Source organism: Perna viridis, chromosome 5 (assembly GCF_037379345.1).
Source record: "Perna viridis isolate PV_CMFRI_1.1 ecotype Kerala chromosome 5, ASM3737934v1, whole genome shotgun sequence".
In the NCBI taxonomy this organism is placed as follows: domain Eukaryota; kingdom Metazoa; phylum Mollusca; class Bivalvia; order Mytilida; family Mytilidae; genus Perna; species Perna viridis.
Window position 1 is genome coordinate 16,906,371 of NC_142449.1, and position 23,443 is coordinate 16,929,813.

At 32.3% G+C, this 23,443-nt stretch overlaps 1 protein-coding gene across 1 annotated transcript; it reads right to left on the reverse strand.

Annotated features, from left to right (window-relative positions):
• Positions 1–2,689: 2,689 nt before the first annotated feature.
• LOC148616292 (ribose-5-phosphate isomerase-like) lies at positions 2,690–23,440 on the reverse strand. Its single transcript, XM_088583187.1, has 8 exons — positions 23,263–23,440; positions 18,484–18,544; positions 17,305–17,360; positions 15,755–15,814; positions 14,441–14,574; positions 8,694–8,835; positions 6,987–7,089; positions 2,690–3,155 (listed from the first exon to the last, which is right to left on the reverse strand). The coding sequence occupies exons 1-8, from the start codon at positions 23,404–23,406 to the stop codon at positions 3,067–3,069; spliced, it is 789 nt and encodes a 262-aa protein (XP_088439313.1). The 5' UTR covers positions 23,407–23,440; the 3' UTR covers positions 2,690–3,066.
• Positions 23,441–23,443: the final 3 nt, after the last annotated feature.

Genomic DNA, 23,443 nt, shown 5'->3' on the forward strand with positions numbered 1-23,443 from the left:
ATCCAAAACTAAATTGTATACAAGAAATAGTAAAATCCAAACATTTCAAAATGGAGAGCCAAATCTAGCACCGAGGAGTTACGCTAAGTACAATCAATACAAGGCATGAAACCATAGAGTTCTCGCGCTATTAAAGGCTACAAACCACTCATGTCACCTCCCATAGGCTTCAATGCCAATTTCACTATGTTTAATGAGCTATGGAGCTTCCACCTTAAGTTTAACCTGAAGAAGACTATATATCACCTAAAAGCTACATGTTTACACTAATAGCCCTGTAAATATAGTGGGGTTTACTTCCTTACGACACCTGCTCCTAGAAGACAATGAGCTAGAAATAGAATGGGAATTCTCCTATACTTCACAAAAAGAGGGTGTTAAGGCAGGACTCGTTAAAATATACAATTCAGTAAGTTACAGTGATCATTTTATGTAGAAATAAAAAAAAATACAATTCCCTGCCAAACAAAAGCTGACTTCTGCAGATTTGATGTGCACTTTTTTTCGCAGCAGTATATCACAAGTGCACTAAAACTTGTGTAGAACTATTTTACATTCTAAAAGCCTATTGGTTAAATTAGTGGTAAATAACCCGCTAAAGTAGGTAAATAACCTATGATATATCGGGTCAAACAAGTCTGACTACTGGGTCGATGAATACCCCCGGGGACTTTCATAGTCCAGCTATCACAAATGCCACATATTTCAATGTTATTGCATACTTCGGTGTGCTGTACACGTGTTTCAATGAGTAACCTCTCATCGGCAGCATTAGAACAAAATACATGGGAAGATACTAATTCAAACCTTTCTTGTATACAAGAAATATTCTAACCCAAAAACATCAGCATCAAGAAATACTATCTGCAATGGAAGATTTTAGCGGCGCTTTCGAATTTTCGGTACGCTGCTTAAGAATTAACTTCTAATCAGCAGCATAAGACACAAATACATAGGAAGATCTTAATCCAAGATACATTATGCAATACACCAGGTATGCTTTTCAAAGGCCCTGTTTGGTTGGAAGTTACGACCAGATTATTCAAACGAAGTCGAATACGGTATGCAAAACGTAGGACTTGTAAAAAGAGCTCGAAAGAATAAAGAAAAAAAAACTATGGATTGCTATATATACAAACAGAAATCGTTCTTTCTTTGGAAACTCGTTCTTATGAATACCCTAACAATGTCGAAGATATATTGATTGATTATTATTGAACGTCCTATGGTAGATATTTCATGCATTTCAGAACCAGAGCGATTGACCAAACGAATATACTCTGCTCTGTCCTAGACCGACACACTGAAGCGAATTATTATTGTGACAACTCACAAAAGCAACAGACCGCAGTCATGTATGCCACCCGACTCAAGACACATTATTCTAGTTCCGAGCCAATCAAACATCATTCTATCCCCTTAAATACCACCAAATCGTTGAGTTTTACCTTGTATGTTGTCGATTCACAAAATTCGCTTTGGAAATATAGTTAAAAATGATAGCATTGCTTTGGAACCCGAATTTAATTTCTTTTGATTTCACCGAAAAGCTGTTGACATACAGCCTATATTGACATTCTTGCGTACATATCTAGCAGGGACTAGATGAACAATATCGTTTCATCGTAATAGCGTAAAATTGCAAGTTCGTGGTGATTCAAATTTCCTTTGTTGTGAAGGTGGTCTTTTTTTTTTTTACATAAATATCACTTTGTTGAGTTTGACACCATACAGACTAGTTTGTATGTACATGTAGTTTTATCCACTATCAGACAACTGAGGAGGTTGTGTATATTATACATTATAAAGTACTGTTTTATAGATATTAAAGACCATGTTTTTAAGATTATCTCTCAAAACAAGATCGGGTGACGGGTGTCCTCTAACTTCAGTAAAATGGTTTTTTTTAACAATTAGTTTTGTTATCAAAGCATGAATAATTTTAATCTTATATAATATAGAAAATAATGATATTAAGATTCATTCTGTTCTTATTTTGTTCAGAATTTTTCACATAAATACTGCAGCAATTCTGGACGTACCTCCCTTCTAATGGAAAACAAACCACCATTTTATGGCAGCAGAAACATTCAGATGCAACAACACAACCTTCCAGGAATGTACTGCCTCAAGAGTGCTCATGCACAAACAAAAATTGAGTGCAATTCAGAGGCGAATCCAGAATTTTACATTAGAGGGGGTGCACAGTTAAAATTTTTTTAGATTAAATTTTTGAAATATTCTTCTCGAGTAGGTGCAATGTAGATATCTTTCAACCTAAAGTCGCCTAAATCTACCCCTAACACCCCATACTTTGCAAATTTTAGGGGGCTCATGCCTGCCATGCCCCCACCTGAATCTGCCACAGCAAATTATGTCCTGGGTAAGGTACAAACCGAAAGAACTACATAGGAATAGACAGGATTAAAAAATATGTCCCTTATATTTGTCATTAATTTTATTAATAATAGTAATAAAAAGTTTTCTGGTCTGGATGAAAATTACATCCCTCTAAACTAATTGAGTTATTATACATTATTTTGAAATTCAGAATACCAATGCTTTCATTGGCACTACATAGTTAATTCAAACTTGAATATGTCAAATTCATTTTCAGAAAGTAACTAGGTCATGTGACAAACAATTAATTGTAAATCGCAATTTCTGCTTTGTATAAAAAAGAGAGACAAAATCCATATTTCTTTTATTTTTCATAACAATAACCTGCTGTTGAAACCATAATATCAGAATTGTATATATTTCAACATTATTAGTACATGTACTACAAGTTTACAAGTTTTTTGTCTTGGAAAAGTATAGAAGAATCAATCTCATGTTTAAATATAATATAACCATTTTCCATCGTATATAGAATTGCATGATCTATTGTGGATACTCCCAACATCTTGGTTTTTTTTTACATTCAAAAGTGTAAATTCAAACATCTTCATAAATAACATACTGATATATCATATGTATTATGTACCTGAATATACATGTAAGTGGCAAAGAAATAGCATTCATACTCAGCACATTGGAATCAATGTCCAACATAGATTATGCTTATCAGTTATTCTGTTCCACAAGACTTCCATCAGTTTTTCCAAAATATGCCTTTTTGGCCATGTTTATAAACAGACCTGTATCTACAACACCTGTAATAATGAAAAACATTTAACTTTGGAGCAACATATCATTTTGTTATACTTAATAATCATGGACTTTTTACAAGGCTTATTTTCCATTAACCAGTACAAACTGACTGTCTCTAATTCTGCTTCTGGTTTGTCTGGTGCATGGAACCACTAGATATGAACCAATAACATAACACAAATCTGGGGTTCAAGTGGAACAAACCACTTCATGGAAAGCACCAAACATCAATGTCTACATTCGTATATTAAACAAAAGGCTCTCGGGAACCTGAATCGCTCACCTAGTTCAATTTTTGCCTTTCAAGGACAGTAACTCTAGCAAGGAGTTGTCTGACAATTTTGACTGAAAAGAATACTTAGGTAGGACATACCATTAGGATCATTTCACCAATGGACAGTTTCTTTTATTATTATTGTTTTCAAGATATTGACTGAAAACCGCAAAAACATCAATTTTTCACCTTTCAAGGGCATTAACTCTAACAAGGAGTTGTCCCACATCTTTGATCTAATGCAGACTTTTGTGGGCCTTATCATAAGGATCATTTCAGCAATTGAAAGTTTCTTTTTATCTCTCGTATTTATCAAGATATTGGCTGAAAACTGTAAAAAGAAACGTCATCTTTTGACTTTCAAGGGCATTTATACTAACAAGGACATCTTTGATCCAACACAGACTGTTGAAGGCCTTATCATCAGGATCATTCGGTAATTAAAAGAATTTGGCTAAGCCTAATGGTTTTGGAGATATAGGAGAAAAACTTCTGTTTAACCACTATGTTCTCATTTAAGTAACGGGGGCCATATATTTGATGGATCAAATATCAACACATTAGTTCTATGCAGAATACCCTAGGGAACATGCATACCAAGTTTGGTTCTAATTAGTCAAGTAATGTCAGAGGAAGAGATTTTTTTTAGAAACAACATTGAAAATAGCCAACAAATGTTGAAAAAGGGCAATAACTCCAACATGGCATAACATATCAAAATGAAAATTTGCCCACAGATAAATCTTATTATGCTGAACACTTACTCACTGACAACAACGGAAGCCAAGTGATGGCAAATACAACAGGCTCCCAGGAGCCTGAATCACTCACCTGCTAACATTTTTTGCCTTTCAAGGGCAACAAATCTAACAAGAAGTTTTTTGACTCACAGAAGACTTTGGCAGGACTTTTCATAGGATCATTTCACCTATTGAAAGTTTCATTCTATCTATTGTAGTTTCCAAGATATTGGCTGAAAACTGCTAAAAACATCATTTTTCACCTTCCAAGGGCAATAACTCTTACAAAGAGTCATCTCACAACTTTGACTCAATGCAGATGTTTGTACATCTGATAATAGGGATAATAAACATTTCAACAATTAATGTAATTTGGCTAAACCTAATGGTTTTTGAGATATATATGAAAAACTTCTGCCTGACCCCTATGTTTTATTTTTAGTAACAGCCACCATGTTTTTGATGGATCAAAAATCCCCACATCAGTTCTATGCTGAACACCTTAAGGAACATTCATAAAGATGTTTAATTCTGATTGGCAGTGTCAGATTGGTCGAGAAGTTTCAGAGGAAAAAAATTTTGAAAGTAATAACATTCAAAATAGAGAGAAAAATGTTGAAAAAGGGCAATTACTCCAACATGGCTTTTCAGATTAAAACAAAAACGATACCAGAGATAGATCTCATCATGCTACACACTTTTACTCATGTCAGAATTAGCCAAACCTAATGGTTTTAGAGACAGATGCAACAAACTTCTGTCTGATCCCTATTTTTTTAAAGGTGGCCATGTTCTACGACATATAAAAAATTCAGATCTATTTAAAATATCCTAAGGAACATTCATACCAAGAGTGGTTCTGGTCTTGTAGTTTCAGAGGAGTAGAGTTTTGAAAAATTGTTAACGACAGCAACAGACAACAACGAAGACGACAATGACAGATGCCAATAGCTTACTTGGCATATGGCCATGTGAGCTAAAAAGTAAAACAGATTTGATTGTTTGATGCATAAGATCTGCATTGCTAGCTACATTTATGCTTAAGTAAACAAACCATGGTAAGTATAGTAAATACTGTCAAACCAACCCCTTCTGGACAATTGATTTGGTTCAGTCAAGTTTTCTGTTCACTAAGGTTTAAAAAAATTAATATCAAGGGATTTTAAAAGTGTGTGTTTTAGAGAGAAATTTGAATTATTGAGCATTAAGTTAAGACAGATTTCACTGTATATCAATTTTTTATTCAACTGCATCTTGGTCCTGACATACAAGTAGCTTCATAAAAATGAAGAAATACAATGTATGTAAATTGAAGCAGATCCCTGATGTATCTACTCATATGAACTTTGAACTTTTGTACTTCCAAACATGGTGGTACCAAATGTAATTGAAAATCAGGAGTAAATATGCTGTTTCAAAAATCTTTAGATTACAGCTGAGATAAAACTTCGATTAACAAATGACCAATGTTTTAGAAATACGACAGTCACATTTCTAACATCATAAATAAGTTTTCCCATTTTTACTGACTTCATATTACTGTACTAATTTTTGCTATTTTTGTGGTTGCTTCAAGAACATGAAAATTAATATCCGCGAAGATATATTCACACTGCCAAGTCTTTTGACCATTTTAATCATGGTTTCCACAATTTTGAATAGAAACATTTATTTGTGCAATCAAGTATGAATTTCCACTAAGTCTTTTATAAAACGTATATGGTAAAAGTATTTGGATAATAATTTCCAATTCATAATCTTATTTACATAACGATTTTTACCATTAGCCATAGAGTACCTGTCACATCAAAGAAGAGAAATCAATACTGTGCAAACATTCTATTTACAAAAGAGCAAAATGTAAGTGTCAAACACACACTACAGGTCATCACCGATAAAAGACAACCATTAAATACAAACACAGTTACACTGATAACTGTCAATAAAAAGTTATTCCGTAAACATGCAATTCAAGTGTCAAAAGTTAATTCCTACAATAAGCTATGACTTGGGCAATTAACTGAGTTCTTTTTAGTGTCAATAATACACTGTTAGATTAAATTTGCCAAAGGAAACTATATATGTGGATTTGTCAACTTGTTAATGTCGTATCAATGTCCATCATTAATTTATTGAAATATTAACTGTAAAATAACTGATCCAAAGAGGAATCACACACAGCCAAGACTATTGAAAAACTTTATTTCTTTAACCTTGAAAACTGCGAAAATTAATACCCGTGAACATGTTGACTTTCCAGAAATCGTGAAAATTAGCTGCAACGAAAATTAATATGTTAACCGTAACAGATTTTCACTCCATAATTGTTGCCATTCAGTGCAATACATAGACTGCATCTTTTTAAAAATATTAAGCAACTAGTCCATTTAGAATTGAATCACACAAACCTCATTTTATCATTGTTTCACCATGGACTGTCAATTTATGTCAATATTTAAATGCAACATAAATGGCAGCCCCCTGGTAAAACAATGATAAATGGGGTTTCTGTAATTTGTTTAATTTTGTTTCTTAAATTACAGATGACTTACAAAACACAAAGTGAACAAAAATTATAAAGATTTGATTATCTCCCTTTGCAAATATCTTGCTTCATATTCATTTAAAATTTCCGTCAATATCCCTTTAACTGTTCTTATGCTTAAAAAGTACATGGACAAACAGACAAACATGATAATTCCTATTAACACCCAATCTTTTGTTTGCATGGCCCATGTCATGTGTATAATAAAACCTTGTTATGTGTAGAGAATTTGATTTTTGGCTGAGACGTTCAGATGATTATGTATAAAACCAACCTGGTATCATTACTATCTGCTGATTTATTTTATTCCAGTCCATTGGAAGTGTTGGAAACTGCCAGTCAATTACAAAGTTACCATTGTCTGTTACTATTGGTCCCTGTTGACAAAAGAATATGAGATAATAATGATCAGTGTACAAGGAGTAAAGAGTAATCAAGAGAACCAAGATTTTAGCAGAAATTGAAAGAAGGTAAACCAGGGACAAAGACCAGACATGGAAAACAGACACACAAAAGAAGGAACATAAAATAACCAAAATAAAACATACAAATTAACAAAAGTAAAAGAGAAACTTGGACTCCACTAAACACAGGGAGCATGGACTAGATGCACAGGTAGGGTAAGCATACTTTGCTTTCTAGAAACACCTGCAGAGCTACTCCCAAAAAGTCAAGTCTAGGGTAGATGAAAGAGGAAAAGAAAAAATGACACTGTGAACAAATCAGTTTTCATGGTACAGATGGATACACTGTAATGATCCACAAGTTCATGATGACAACCATAAAACTTCTGTAGAGATGACTTTAATCTCGTAGCAATATAACCCTGTTCCAAAAGCCTAATTGTACAAAGTCTATATCGATATAAAAAGTCTGCGTAGTTATGGCAACCTCTGGCATATACATATGATTTGTGATATGAAAACTCAATACCCAGATGCTGAAGGGATGTTGCCACAGATTAAAGGAAAGTTGATAATACAGAATGAAAAGTCATCGTGTTAGTCATATAGTTTGGTCAATAGTTTTCTTTTACCATCAATCTCTCAGTGTAGGTCAAGATATGAGGCTGACTTCACAGTATCCTTAAGCTCAAGATCTATGGGGTAAATGCCAAGTATCAAATTCTATACAGCAGAAACTAAGATAAAAGGATCTAGCTAAATGTTGTTCCTTTTTTTGGATCAGATTAGCTATAAAGTCAGCCTAATAAGAAATCATGTAATTTCTTAGACATTTTGTATAGTTCACAATTTAGGCACTGAGGCAATGATAAGAAAGATAAACAAGAAATTCAGTTTGATAAAATATTTTGTACAATTTTTCACATATGATATGGAATAACACTTGCTCATAATCTTTGATAATGGAGCATGAGTTGCGTGACAACTGGTCCAATTATTCTATTGAGCATAAATCAAGCATTAAAATGATGTGTAATTATTAGATTTTTATGATCACAAATTTTTGTTGTAGTGTTTGTAAAGATATTTTTTGGTTGTATCAAATTTTACATGTGCCCTCATTATCCCTGTTAATGAAAACTGTGACGTTACAGAGACCCCCAGATTAGCTGTCCCTGGGCTAATAGGAAGATTTATAAGAGGATTAGCTAGCTGTCCTTGGGATAATAAGAGGATTTATAACAGGATGAAGTTAATAAAAAATGTTTATAGTCTTTTCTTTTTAATTTCGTGCTGTAATTCATCATTATAAAACCTTAAGAAAGACACCTCTATTATGACAAAGATACTTCCTGTTATGTAACAGGGTTGTGGAATATCCTACTTATAATGTACATTAACTATCAATTTTCAAACAAAATTAATTTTTTTCTGTAGTATGTTATATCAATATTTTACTAATAAAATAAAACGATTTTGTCAAAATTTCAAATACACATCTTAAATAACATAAGTATTGAGTTAAATGGAACAATAACAACAAAAACAATTATCATGTATAAAAAATAAAAACCTACGCATTTTTTGACAGCCATTCTGAGGTTAGCCTGGCCACCCAACATGGATTCTAATTTTAACTGTACAGGTCTGTAAGCTGATGGAATGACTTCTATTGGTATACCTTGTTTCCATGATGTTCCCAATTCTTTGGACTGTTTACTGAAAATATAAATAGCTACTTTTGCCATTCATAATGAGACTGAATAAATATAAAGTGTAATAAAACAAATTAGCATTCTGTAAAATACAATGATAAATTCCAATTGATTACTGACTTTGAATGAGTTCTAGAATAAATATCAAATCAGCATCTTTCTACACCCAATTCTGAAAAACCCAAAAACCTTTTCTACACCCAACCCTGAAAAAGCTGAAAACCTGTTTACGCCCAACCCTGAAAAACCTGAAAACCTGTCTACACCCAACCCTGAAAAACCCAAAAACCTGTCTTCGCCCAACCCTGAAAAACCTGAAAACCTGTCTACATCCAACCCTGAAAAACCTGAAAACCTGTCTAAACCAGACACTTTTGAAGTTCCTGAATATCAATTTAAAGTTTTTTAACCTTGGTAAACCAAACCCCTGTCTAAATACAACTAATTTTAATGTTTACAGGAGTTCAGTTTACACAGGTTTCACTTTATTTTTCTGGCCCATGAAGCAGAGAAAGACTTTATCCTTACCTCAAACAAAATCTTACTAATTGATATGTTCAAATTTATTCCAACAGAATCTTGATTAACAGCAGGTCAACTAATAGGGCATTAATTCATACACCACCATGTTGGGAAATCAATTTTTACACATCTAAAGACAAAGAATAATGAATGGTAGGTACCAGTCAACCATATTATATATTCATGAGTATAAAATTATCTTGGGTCTAATCACTACCTTCTACAATATGTTCAAAATGTCTGTCAAATGGAAAACAAAGCCTTAAATTCATTTAAACAGAAACCACAAGAAAAGGGGGTGGCAAAATTTAGAAAGATTGCTAGGTGTAGTCATATGTCCTCTGACATAACAAAAAAAGTAGAAGTACAAAAGTCCCATAACTCCTGTAAATTTGTAGAGTCCAAGTTATGGTACAATATGATCAACTACATATGATGACTAAAAATTCAACACAATTTCAACAAGATCTGCAGAGTTCTTTCCACCATTAGTGTAGCATGAACATAATCTAACCAAGTCCAATAACTCCTGTAAAATTCATTCATCAAATCAAAATGGCTGTGCAATATGACAAACCACATATAGTAACCAATAATCCTACAAAAACTGAGCAAAGTCCATAGAGCAGTTTATAAGGATTTTTTTTCCAAAGTCGGATGCACACACAGACACAGGTACTTTTATGTTCCCTTCCACATTGCTGCAGGGGACAAAAACAGCTTATCTGGATGGCTTAAAAGGATTTGATAACACACACCAGTAAATGAAATAGGGTATCACGTAATACCAGAGATGATTTATATCATGAATATGGCAAGCCTAGATTTACAATATATTAGTATGTGGGCTGAGGTAACATACCCCCCTCCCTACTCATCAACCAAAATATGATTTTCAGGTACCCTTATACCTCCCATTTACAAATCTTTTTGTCGTCAAGATAAAAACTGAAACATTTTTGTATTTTTTGGCTACTTTTTATACCTCATTGAGGCAAAAATCAATTTTTTAAGTGCTTTGATTCTGCGAACTTCTTCTTTCTACAGAACGAACTGACATGTATATGTATCATCATGTAGCCCAGTGTCTCAGCTTTACAATCATACCAGGAAAGTTGCAGTAACACCCCAGATTTTGTGGTAAAATGAAAAAAATGTACCCCTACCCCGCCGAAAAATCACTTAAATTGACATATTTTTCAATGTTAAAACCCCTGGAGTATTAATGCTAAGTTCAAAAATGACTTATTTGTTATTTTCTGTTTAGTATTATCACAATTTATACTTCTGGGGTTCTTTCGATGAATTTTGGTGATTTTCGTAGTCAGAATTTATCCAAAAATGCAAAAAATGCAATTTTCAATTTTTTGGCCAAAAGTCACATGAATTCTACTCTACAAATTATTGCTCAACTAAAATGTCTCAAATTTGGTATCATTCAATAGATATTTTAATGTTCTACATAAACAAACCACGAAAAACTAATTTTCAAGAAAGGATTTTCAAAAAATGTTAAAACTATAAAACTATTACCCCTACCCCTAGAAAACTGGTCTCAGTATCAAACATATAATTCTCATTCAAAGCATACTGACATCGTAAAACTCATATTTTAGGCATTCATAATTAACATAATGATGTTCAAAATATATCTGATCAATTCAGGCGCTTAGTTTTTCCTTTTTGGGTAACAATTACTATAAAATCGTAAAAAGGGGAATTTTCAGAATTTCAAAATTTTCTTCTGTATCACACAATATTGTATTTTTTAAAATATTACCGTACTTTAAACAAGCTTTTGTGTGATACAGTACAGTAACACAATGTCTTAGTTCCAAAATGAGCCCAAGTAATAAATATTTGAACTTTTCCAAGTCAAGTTAGGTGGAAAATTGCCACCCCTACCAATGAAAAAAAATGCCTTCACAGGAACTAAAATGTTGATTTTTGGCATATAACGGTGTACAATAGACATATTGGGTACTATTGTTTTAATTATCGATGTATTGAAAATATCTCCTCATTTCGGGTGCAAATTTTTCAGTTTCAATGTGACAATAATGAGTTTTTCATAAAAAGGGGAATTTTCGGACATTCATTTTTCCTTCCATTTCACCTATAATTGGCAATTTTTTTCAAATACTATACTTCAAATAAGCTTTTGTATATTCAACTACAATTACATAGGGTCTTAGCTTTGTAATGAGCCCAAGTAATAAATATTTCAACTTTTCCAAGCCCAAATAAGTGAAAAATTGCCATCCCCACCCATGAAAAGAATACCTGAACATGAACCAAAATGTTAATTTTTAGCACATAATCGATGTAAAAAAGACATGTTTGGTGCTATTGTTTTAATTATCGATGTATTCAACATATATTTTTTATTTTGGGCGAGTTATTTTAAGTTTCAAGCTGACAATAAAGAGTTTTTCATAAAATAGGGAATATTCAGATTTTCATATTTTCTTCCATTTCACCTGTAATGGGCAATGTTTTTTCAAGTCCTCCACTTCAAACAAGCTTTTGTATATTCAAACACATTTATATAGCATCTTACCTTTCTAATGAGCCAAGGCAATGCACAATTAAATGTATTCCAGGCAATTTGGACGAAAGAATGGTACCCCTACCCACAAAAGTCTGCCTAATGTGAAAGAAAATGATTGTTTATAGCATACACGAAATATCTGTCTGTCATTTAGTACGCATTTTAGTACGTAAATTGTGTATTTTTTGTTTTAAAATATCACAGTGACATGACTTTGTTTGCTATCATTATTTTTATACACATAAAGTTCCATAGAAGCAACTACGATGAATGATTGGCATACATGTATCCAACACCATTTAAAAAATGCTAATACAATGTACCACATACGAATTGTGTTTTTCACGGAAATTTTAGTGGGTATGGGGTACCATTTTTTCTTCTATATGGCTAGGAATATGTTAAAATATGCATTGCCTTGGCTCATTAGAAAGCTTAGATGCTACACAGATGTGCTTGTTTATGCAAAAGCTTGTTTGAAGTAAGGTACTTTAAAAAAATGCTTATTACTGTTGATATGGAAGTAAAATATGAAAATCCGAAAATTCCTCTTTTTATGAAAAACTCATTATTGTCATATTGAAACTGAAAAATATGCACCTTAAATGAACAGGTATGTTGAATGCATCGATAATTAAAACACTAGAACCCAACTTGCTTTTTTACATTGATTATATGCTAAAAATTAACATTTGGGTTCATGTTGACTTACTGTGTTCATGGATAAGTGTCGCAATTTTTCACCTATTTGGACTTGGAAAAGTTCAAATATTTATTACTTGGGCTCGTTAGAAAGCTAGAACACTATACAATTATAGTTGAATATACAAAAGCTTGTTTGATGTACGGTTTTTGAAAAAAATTGCCAATCACAGGTGAAATGGAAGGAAAAACGAATGTTAGTAATCAAGGGAACCAAGGTTATAGCGGTAATCAAAAGAATGTAATCCAGGGACAAAGACCAGACATGGAAAACAGACATACACAACAAAGAACATAAAGTAACTAAAATCATACATACGAAGTAACAAAAGTAAATGAGCAACTCGGACTCCACTAAAAACTGGCAGCATGGACCAGGTGCACCGGTAGGATAAGCATTCTCTGCTTTTCTAAAAACACCCGCCGAGTTGCTCATAAAAAGTCATGTCCGGGGTAGATAAACAAGGAAAGGAAAACTATGTTCTCCTTTTTATGGAAAAACTCATTATTGTCAGATTGAAACTGAAAAATATGCACCTGAAATGAGAAAATGTGTTGAATACATTGATAATTAAAACAATAATACCCAACATGTCTACTGTACACCATTTATATGCCAAAAATCAACAAATTAGTTCATGTTGAGGCATTTATTTCATGGGTAGGGGTGGCAATTTTCCACTTAACTTGACTTGGAAAAGTTCAAATATTTATTACTTGGGCTCATTTTGAAGCTAAGACATTATATTAATGTACTGTATCACACAAAAGCTTGTTTAAAGTACGGTAATCTTTAAGAAAAATACAATATTGTGTGATATAGACAAAAATTTTGAAATTCTGAAAATTCCCCTTTTTACGATTTTATAGTAATTGTTACCCAAAAAGGAAAATCTAAGCGCCTGAATTGATCAGATATATTTTGAACATCATTATGTTAATTATGAATGCCTAAAATATGAGTTTTACGGTGTCAGTATGCTTTGAATGAGAATTCTGTTTGATATCGAGACCATTTTTATAAGGGTAGGGGTAATAATATTAACATATTTTGAAATCCTGTCTTGAAAATTAGTTTTTCGTGGTTCATTCATGAAGAACATTAAAATATCTATCAATTGATACCAAATTTGAAATGTTTTAGTTGAGCAATAACTTGTAGAGTCGAATATATGTGACTTTTGGCCGAAAAATCGAAAATTGCATTTTTTAATGATTGACCATCCAAATGACTAGTCAAATAGGAAAAATCAGAAATCAAAATGCATGTTTAAGAATTGATCTAAAAACCTTATAACTGATAAAAAAAAACTGAAACCCAATTCTATTACTTAATTTCAGTAGTCCCATGACATAAAAAAATCAGCACTTCATTCATATTATAGGAATAAATTCAGTAATAAACTCCCATTGCTTCCAATGCAAATTCATGTTTTAAGTTATGTCACTTGTGAATCAACCTTTAGAAATCAAGAAGTTTTATGTATCACTCTTTAAGGTTCATGAGCCAATTTATCTTCTGCAACTTTCATTATATAGAGTCATGCGTCATTTTTTGGCAATTTCCATGGTTTGTTTACATACAATGTGAAAATGTGCTAAATTTTTACCCTAGCCCCACCGATGTTTAAAGTGCTGTGAAAAAAATCTGAAAGCAAAATAAAGAATTGGCATAGCCTGAAGTGCAAAAATGAAATATCTTTCAAACTATATTAAACTGAAAAAATATTACTGGCCTTCACATCATGATAGATTGTTCTCCCCAAAAGGGGCAGTCCTTGTGATGTCATGAATATTTACTATACTTATAAGTACAGTAACCTACAGCACATACCTAATATCAGCAACAATATAAAACTCTTTGGCACATGATGCTACAATTTTTTCCTGAGTCAGACATGCCCCTCCCCCTTTTATACAGTTCAAATCTTTATCAACTTCATCAGCTCCATCAATAGCTACATCTATCTGAAATGGAATCAATGTAAATGAAATGTGAAAATGAGGTAAAGACATTACCTTATGAAGATTTTTTCTTGCCTTAAGTAATATAAGCAATATTTCTAAGGTTAAATAAAAAAAAATCACGTAGACTTGAGTTTACCACAGACTGGCATTTTAAGTTCAATGTTTTAATAATGTGCAAGTCCACATCTTATTAAAACAGTAACTCTAATTTGCCATAACTCTCAATAAAGAGTTTACTATCTAGTATATAAGTAGCCTGTGCTTAAAGAGAAGATATGGCTCGTGCCAATACCAATAATAATGTGTATTTAATAATTTTAGCAACGCACATTGAAAAATGAATTAAATCTGTTCACATAAAAGGCATACCCATAGAAAACCTTTTTTCCAATGTTTCTGGATAATATTTTTTATGCAACCAGTATAAAAAAATCAAATTCTTCATTCCTGTTAACCTTTAAAAAAGTTCAAGTGTGAAATTCTCCCCCATTGACACTGTCTCACATAGGAGACATACACTCAAAAGCAAAAGTTTTAAGTAAAATTCAATAAATATTTTTTACAGAAAATGTAGTATTTTAAACAAACATACATTTTTCATGTGGGATATTCTTAACTTTTCATTGATTTTGTAGAGGGCTCTCCCGAAATGTGAAAGGGTTAAAATTTATGAAATATTCTAGGAAGTTTTCAACTTCATTAACTCCATTCCCACACTTATGGTCTCAAAGCTTTTGTTGTATATCATATTTGACCTAACTTTAATTTTACTCATGTCTAGATACTAGACTCTTTATCTATTTACATGTAGTTACTTCACGGCAACAGACATAAAACATAAAGTTCAGATAATAAAATCAACCTGGTCAACACTATTAAACTGAGATGGTCCTATTTCTATCTCAGATCACTTGCTTACTTTATTATGACCTGGTTTTGTAAGACCTATAGAAACATTTCCGATTCTATCCTATGTTTCTATAGAATGTCTATAATTTACATGTGGATATGTTTCTATAGAATGTCTATACTTTACCTGAGGATATGTTTCTATAGAATGTCTATACTTTACCTGAGGATATGTTTCTAAAGAATGTCTATACTTTACCTGTGGATATGTTTCTATAGAATGTCTATACTTTACCTGAGGATATGTTTCTATAGAATGTCTATACTTTACCTGTGGATTTCTATCTAGATCACCTAATGACAAACCATTTTCTACAATCAACTGTTTGGCCTGAAACATGAGAAAACATTCTTTATATTACTCATTGACAATTGTGTATGCTTTATACTAATTGAAGCCGCCATAATTCAAGTCAAATCATTTTTTGCATGAAATGCCCCATGTTAAATAGTCTCACCTAAACAGTTAAAATGTTTATGATCAATAATGTTGTTGATGTCAAAATAGCAGATGATGTTGGTTTGAGGACAATCATAATAGTGTTCAGCAAACTATAACAGAAATCATTTATTGCCAAACAAGATTACATTTCATTGTAAATGGACAATGCCTTGTGAAACAGCATTAAAAAGTCTGATTTTTCAACCTATTATACTTCTATTCCCAATACTCAGTTGAAAACCTGACTCAAAAACATTTTACATTGTTGTTACTCTCGGTACACCTAAATACATTTACATAGTATTTGGTAGAGATTCAGATAAAGGATACTACAGACACTGTGAAGTCAGCCTCATATCTTAACCTACACTAAGAGAACGATGGAAAAGGAAAACTATTGACCAAACGATCAACAAACATAATGAGTTTTTATTCCATGTTGTCAATCTTCCTTTCATCTGTGGTAACATCATTTAAGCCCCCATGTTATGCCAGAAATAATATTATCTTGACTACACAGACTTTTTGTTTATTAATTTCGAAGAGAATCTTTGTTTCCTTGATTTCTCTTTCACACAAATTAATACTCTGAAATGAATTAATTCAAATTTCAGGTGTGTGAATTAATAAGATTTTTTCAGCCAGTAAATTTACTCTAACATAGATGTATATCTGATCTACAATTTGATTACAACATCAATTAAAATAAATTTTAATCAGCCTTCAAAGGCTTATGAAGCACTTCAAGTTTAAAGATCAAATGTTACTCAATTTTTACCTGGAAAGATTTAGGAATATAAATCAATTACATGTTACCCTGTTTTTTGCTGAAATGATGTAGGGGTACAAATCAATTACATGTTACCCTGTTTTTCCCTGGAATGATGTAGGGGTACAAATCAATTACGTTACCCTGTTTTTACCTGGAATGATGTAGGGATACAATTCAATTACATGTTACCCTGTTTTTTTTCTGGAATGATGTAGAAATACAAATCAATTAAATGTTACCCTGTTTTTTTCCTGGAATGATGTAGGGTACAAATCAATTACATGTTACCCTGTTTTTACTTGGAATGATGTAGGGATACAAATCAATTACATGTTACCCTGTTTTTACCTGGAATGATGTAGGGATACAAATCAGGGTCAGAAACTCACTAAAATTCTAGCCAGTCCTGAATACAGTTTTTCAATATATTTACTATATGGCTATAAGATTTTTGCTAAAATTAGCCAGCCCTGCCAACATACAACCAGTCTCGTACTGGCGGGCAGTCTACTATTTCCAACTCTGATACAAATCAATTACATGTTACCCTGTTTTTACCTGGAATGAAGTAGGAATACAATTCAATTACATGTTACCCTGTTTTTACCTGGAATGATGTAGGAATACAAGTCACAGATAGTCCTTCCAGTTTTACCCTTTCAGCTGAAAAATAGTTAACTTAAAATTATGGAATCTTTTTTCAACAGGATAAGTAGTCTTAAAAAAAAAATGATCAGATCCATACACCGCTAATTAGAAGTAAAATGCAACTTATTAGAACAATAACCATGACATTTTCTCTTAACCTTTCAGTTCTAATAAAGCATGATTTTCTTCTGCTTTATTTCTTTTTAATTTTTCATATGGAAAGCTTAGAGCATGGACCTAGAAATGTAATGACTTATTTTAGTCCAAATATAAAATCAGCAGTCATTTTTCATCTGTAATTTGCTTTTTGCAGAGGTGATTATTTTTTTACTTTAATAAATTCAAATTGTTCTGTCTATAGTTACCATCCCTGAACCTGAACTATTTGATGGATCGATGACAGCTGACTGATTGATTGATGACAGACTGAAAAACGATGACTGGTGACCAATCTGACCACAGTTTTTGTTATGTAAAATGACAGATGATCGGTTCATGTCAATTTAAGAATTTCCACTTGAACCAACCCAATATACTACCATATTGATTTTACACTAATTTTAAGATATCAAATCTATATATTATTTTTTTTGGTTAAAAATAAAACAAATGTGAAATAAAAGTAATTAATTGATGTTTAAATCTATTGCATTATGTAAATATGCATACAATTGACAAAAGAAACAATGGAATCCATAAAATATATTGACCACTCAGTGTTCATGTGATGCAATCACAGGTTTAGTGGATTGGTTTGAGGGATCAATGACTGATCGGTGATCGATTATCGATCGGAATTTTAGTTGCATTGATCGGTTCAGGTACTGTATATCAAATATCATGAAACTGGTTAAAAACGTAAACTAAATTTATTTTAAGTACAAACAATGATGAAACATCTGAGAAATGAGTATGATATCATTATTAATTTTCTAAGATATATTGGCCATGTTCTCTTCAAACCTTTAAAACTGCTGTGTACACAGCCAACAGTACAAAACATTCGTCTTCAGCTTAAGCATATTTTGAATCATTCCAAAGGGTATACAAATTGTCTGACAATAGTTTACAGACAGTCTCAGCTCACAGCAATTAACGGCCCAAAAATAGGAGACCAAATGTGAAAGTTACATTTTACCTATTCTCTGTACCGCAAACACAATTGTAGAACCACTTCCTATACCAACAACTTGGTTTGTCTGAAAACATAAACCATGTAAATAATTGCTTCATGTATTATAACAATTCAGTACAAGTAGACAACATATTACATTTCAGATATAAAATTAGTTTACCTTGGTAAATGTAACTTTAGCTTCAACCTTGACATATACTCAGTACATGTAGTAAAGTTCAAATGAAGGCCTGAGAAAATGGAACATTTGTATCAATAAAAAAAAGTGAATTGTTTTTGAGTGACTTCTCATTGATCCGGGGTAAAAAAATATTTGTGATGAAATTTTGGTAATGTGATCAAGACATGTTGTAATGCTAAATCATACAAGCACAATTTGCACCTGGGTCAAACTTTTATAAAACATTTTTGTCTCATAATTATTCAAATCCCTGTGGTGTGGAAGAGAGACCTTGATTCTCTCCCAAACTATCAAGACTGCAACCATAGTACAAAGAAGTGTTTCAACTGAAAGAGACAGACAGCTCCACAGACGGATTGAAATCACAGGTATTCTCACGGGCATGTCAGCCAATCAATGGGAGAAAATCATAAATTTTGTACATTCATTTAAGGTCTGTCTTCTGATGGTGAACAATTTAACTCTAAATCAGAATTTTGCCAAGTTCAACACTTTTTGAGTTATTTGCAAAAAACTGTATTTCTACCACTATGTTCTGTTTTTATTAATAGCGGCCATACTTTTTCACCAATCAAAAACCGCAATGGTCGGTTTGTGCAGTTTATCCTAAAAAACAGTAATAACAACTTTCATTAAATTCTGTACGGTAGATTCTGAGAAGAAGATTTTTTAAAGTAATAACGAAAAAAACGTCCAAAAAGGCCAACAACTCCAACATGGGTCAACAGATTTTCACCAAAATTTCAACACAGATAGATCTCATCATGCTGAACACTTTTATCCATGTCAGAATTTGGTTTAACCTAATGGTTTTTGAGATACAAAGCATATGCAATAATCTGCTGTCTGACCTCTATGTTCTATTTTTAATACGGTCATTTTGTGCAGAAATCAATCACATATAGTTTCATTCAAATCCATTCAGTAGTTGCCGAGGAGAAGATGTTTGAAGAATTGTTAACGACAACAACGACGCCGATGGACGTCAAGTGATTGCAATAGCTCACCTGGCCAATGGCCAGGTGAGCTAAAAAGCTGACACAGTAATTTTTTTTACTATTTTTCTACAGTTCATTATAAAAAACTACACAGCAGACCTGATTTCTTAATTTTCAATACAGCTTTTTCGAAGACTGTTAAGTTATTAATAGTTGGCGAAATGGGAAACATAATTTACATAAAAGATCAGGTGACTTGCATTTCCGTACAAAAAGGTCTTCAAGGTCAAAGGATAAAAAGTAAAACAAAACTGACTGCATCAGAAAAACGCTATTATTAGTTTAATGGGAAAGTGTCTGCATATATTTACATTAATTCCATTTTCAAAAACTGACCAACCTAGCTTCAGAATAAACACGCATGCAAAGTCCTGGCTTTCCGCTATCAGCAAAAGCACTTTTCTAGATCATAAGTACTGGGAAATAATGATATAGTTAAGATAACATGACCTTCCATCCATCCGCCTTTCAGTCACAAGAAAGAATGTGGATGGAGGGTTAGGTTATTGTAAATAGCAAGGGTTGTGAATGATAATTGAAAATGTTTCTATAACATATAAAACAGTATTTATGGCAATTATAAACAACATTTGCTTAATTTATAATTTGTGCATATGTTCTGTTTCGAAGTTCATTAATTTTAAAAATTTGAGTACTATTCAAATTCATACTGCCTGATAGCCATATTTACACTTGTGGACGCCATTGGCGAAAATAATATATTTTCCAATTGTTTTTGTACCGATTTCGACTTCAACTTAATAGATTAATGTCGTCACAAATTACATTGTTTCTTAGACGTCAAAAGGTTATTCAGAGACAAATCTGGGGTCATACGAAGCAGAATGAAAACTGTGAATTTGTGTATACTGGTATATGTAACCAGTTTAGATTTGTAAATTTATGAGCTATAATATTGCAGTTATGATTCAAATGTTGTACATCAAATATAAATACTCCTCTTTTAATTCCATCCCTTCAAACCCTCTTACTATGAAAGTATTTATACTTCATACTCCAACCAAGTAAAAAGATGGCAGTGGCTATTTTGCCCCATCCATCAAAATAGTGTCTGAGGCTATTTTCCTGTACCTAATTAAAATATTGATTGATGATAATATAATGCTGTTATAAAAAATTCTATAGGCTTCTTACTGACTTTATTTAGAAACTATAATGAGTACATAGCTTGTTTCATGTCATATGGAGATATGATATAGAATTAAATTTTGAATGAAAAGTTTAAAAAAATAACGCATAAATTAAAGTATAAATGTTATGAGTTAATAGTGTACATAGCTTAAAAGACTACTTCATTTGCAGTTGATACAGAATCAGTATTTCGCTTTTGTTGTTTAATACATGCACAAGAAAAATGTTGCCATTCCAAGCATGAACAGCACATTATGCTCTTTTCTAGTTTATCTCCATATCCGTCACAAGTTTTACATATATGTATATAGGATGGTCCAATTTCTGCTTAAAAATGTTTGAATTGAAAGCCATCCATCACCTATACAGTACCAAACTTGGCCAATATTTATAAGAGGATGATACTAGTTCTGGTTTGACTTCCACATGTTCTTCTTTTACATACATCTGACCTTTCATTGCAGATATAGCTACATCTCTCCCAACAAACCATTCTAATATCATAGTGTCAATTTCAGTTGATAATTTGTTCTTAAATGACTTTGCATTCTTTTTTTTTGGCAATCCTATGATGGTTTGAGTATTTCCTTTTGGGCATCTGCGTTTCTTCATAACAGGTGGAAGAATAATATTTGACATTGTTTGCTAAGCAATTGTTCTTCTTGGCGAAAAAATGTCTCTTTCATGTATATCACTGCAATAAACGACAATCTCAGTTTGTAAATATCAGTGCTGGCATTTCCTTGTGTTTGCATTTCATTAGCTGTTTCAAGCACTTCCCTATCTGTTTAAAGTACCTCTACTACAAATGCATTTTTCCCTTCTTTCCATATTTCTAGTAGACTTTGTAGCATTCTATTGCCTGTCTTTTCAGATGCATAAGAAGATAATTGTTGTGCAATTCTGTGTGTTTGCCTATATTCCTCAGTCTATAAAATATCTATCACTTGCGTTAATGATGTCTTATCTTCTTCAGTCAAAAGAAATGCAGCAACAATTTCACTTTGGCCATTCCATCAATGTTTATAAGATAAAGATGCATTCATAAACTGTTTGTTTTATAAGTTGTGTAAACCAATATTACCTCAGGAAAAGCACTAGATAAAGTATGCACGCTAGTATCTTGGTAGATTATCGCTTTCATTTCATAATGTCAACTATTAAATATTCAACTAATCCCCCTTTTGATGTCAAAGTCTGATTGACAAGTTCTAATTCACAGTTAACATTTGACAACTTCCTTTTCTTCATGCTTTTACTAATATTGTGCAGATCTTTATGAATAATTTGCTTTCCAGTCTTCTCTATCATGTGCTGCTGCACCATCTTTTTATTTGCATTTACTTTCATCATTGTTTCAATTTCAGTCTTCTCCTCTCCTAATGACTGCCTCCATCTTGGTAAAAACTGAAGCAGGTTCATATTGCTTTCATAATTGTGCTCCTTCAATAACTTTTTAATTATCAAATGACTTCCATCAGTAGTATTAGCAAGCTGAATGAAGAATGGACAGTTCTGCTTAAATGTGGATTAATTCGGGAAAAGACCTGCAAACAACAGGATTTCTGTAAAAATTAAAGAGTTCTTGAAAGTCAACTTTTAAGGAGTAAGACATTAAGAGTTCTACAAAAAGCTGATAACCCATGGGTATTTTTCTATCAAGAGCTTAATCAATCACAACTTACCAGAACATTTGTATGTGCAACAAAAAAATTTGCTTTTGTTCCATTTTCATGGATACTAAGCAAAGAAATTTTAAATATGTTACTGGAAATTCATCATCTTCACAAGAAATACATGTATAAAGTAAGCTTTCTAAAATAATACATACCAGTAAAGCTTATTTTAGGTTTTTTTTTGCCACCATGAACACAACATAATTTTATGCCACTGTTGACTAAGTCATGGTAATGGGTCTTATTTGGTGCAAGATTTTGCAAGTTCTGAATTTTTCTTGCATCCTTTGAAGTTCTTCATATTTTCTCTTTGCATCTTCAAATTCTGCATAAGAGCTGAATTTGGTATTCAGTGCCAGTACACCTTGTTGATTAGTAATCATTGCTTTCAAAGCTGCACAAATTAATAAATTTGGTGTTTTAACATTTAAATGTACTTACCAGAGAAGTTTTTTGAAATACATGGCCTAAAATCATGTACTTCTTTCAATTCATTATCACGATAGATTAATCTTTTGAACTATAATGGTTGTTATAATGTTAATTATAATCTGTAAAATTGAAATATACTCATCATAGACATAGTTTATAAATAAAGTCAGTAAGAAGCCTATGTAATTTTTGATAACAGCATCAATATTTTAATTAGGTCATCAAAATAATCTCCCTGGCTATTTTACAGAATCCGGTAAAACAGCCCCTGCCCAAAATTAAGGAATAACTCGTCAGCTAAACATGCTGGAGTAAGGACTAGTCAATATATAATAATATCAACCTTGACATGGTTGTCAACTGCTATCTTAGCTGCTGCTGCTTTTCCTTTATCCTTAACTTCCATTTGTGTAGCAAAGCTACTCTGTAAACAACGTTTTTCACTGTTCCTGATTAAAAACTTTATCAAGTTTCGCGCAATTAACATTACTGTGTAATGATAAGTCTAGATGCGTTCCGATACA

Excerpts from the sequence above, each read along its gene's own strand:
- LOC148616292 (XM_088583187.1), bottom strand. The coding sequence starts at position 23,406 with ATGTTAATTGCGCGAAACTTGATAAAGTTTTTAATCAGGAACAGTGAA. Across the intron at positions 18,545-23,262 it reads CAGTTGACAACCATGTCAAG|ACAAACCAAGTTGTTGGTAT; the intron begins GTTGATATTATT and ends TTATGTTTTCAG. Across the intron at positions 3,156-6,986 it reads GCAGATAGTAATGATACCAG|GTGTTGTAGATACAGGTCTG; the intron begins GTTGGTTTTATA and ends TCATTATTACAG.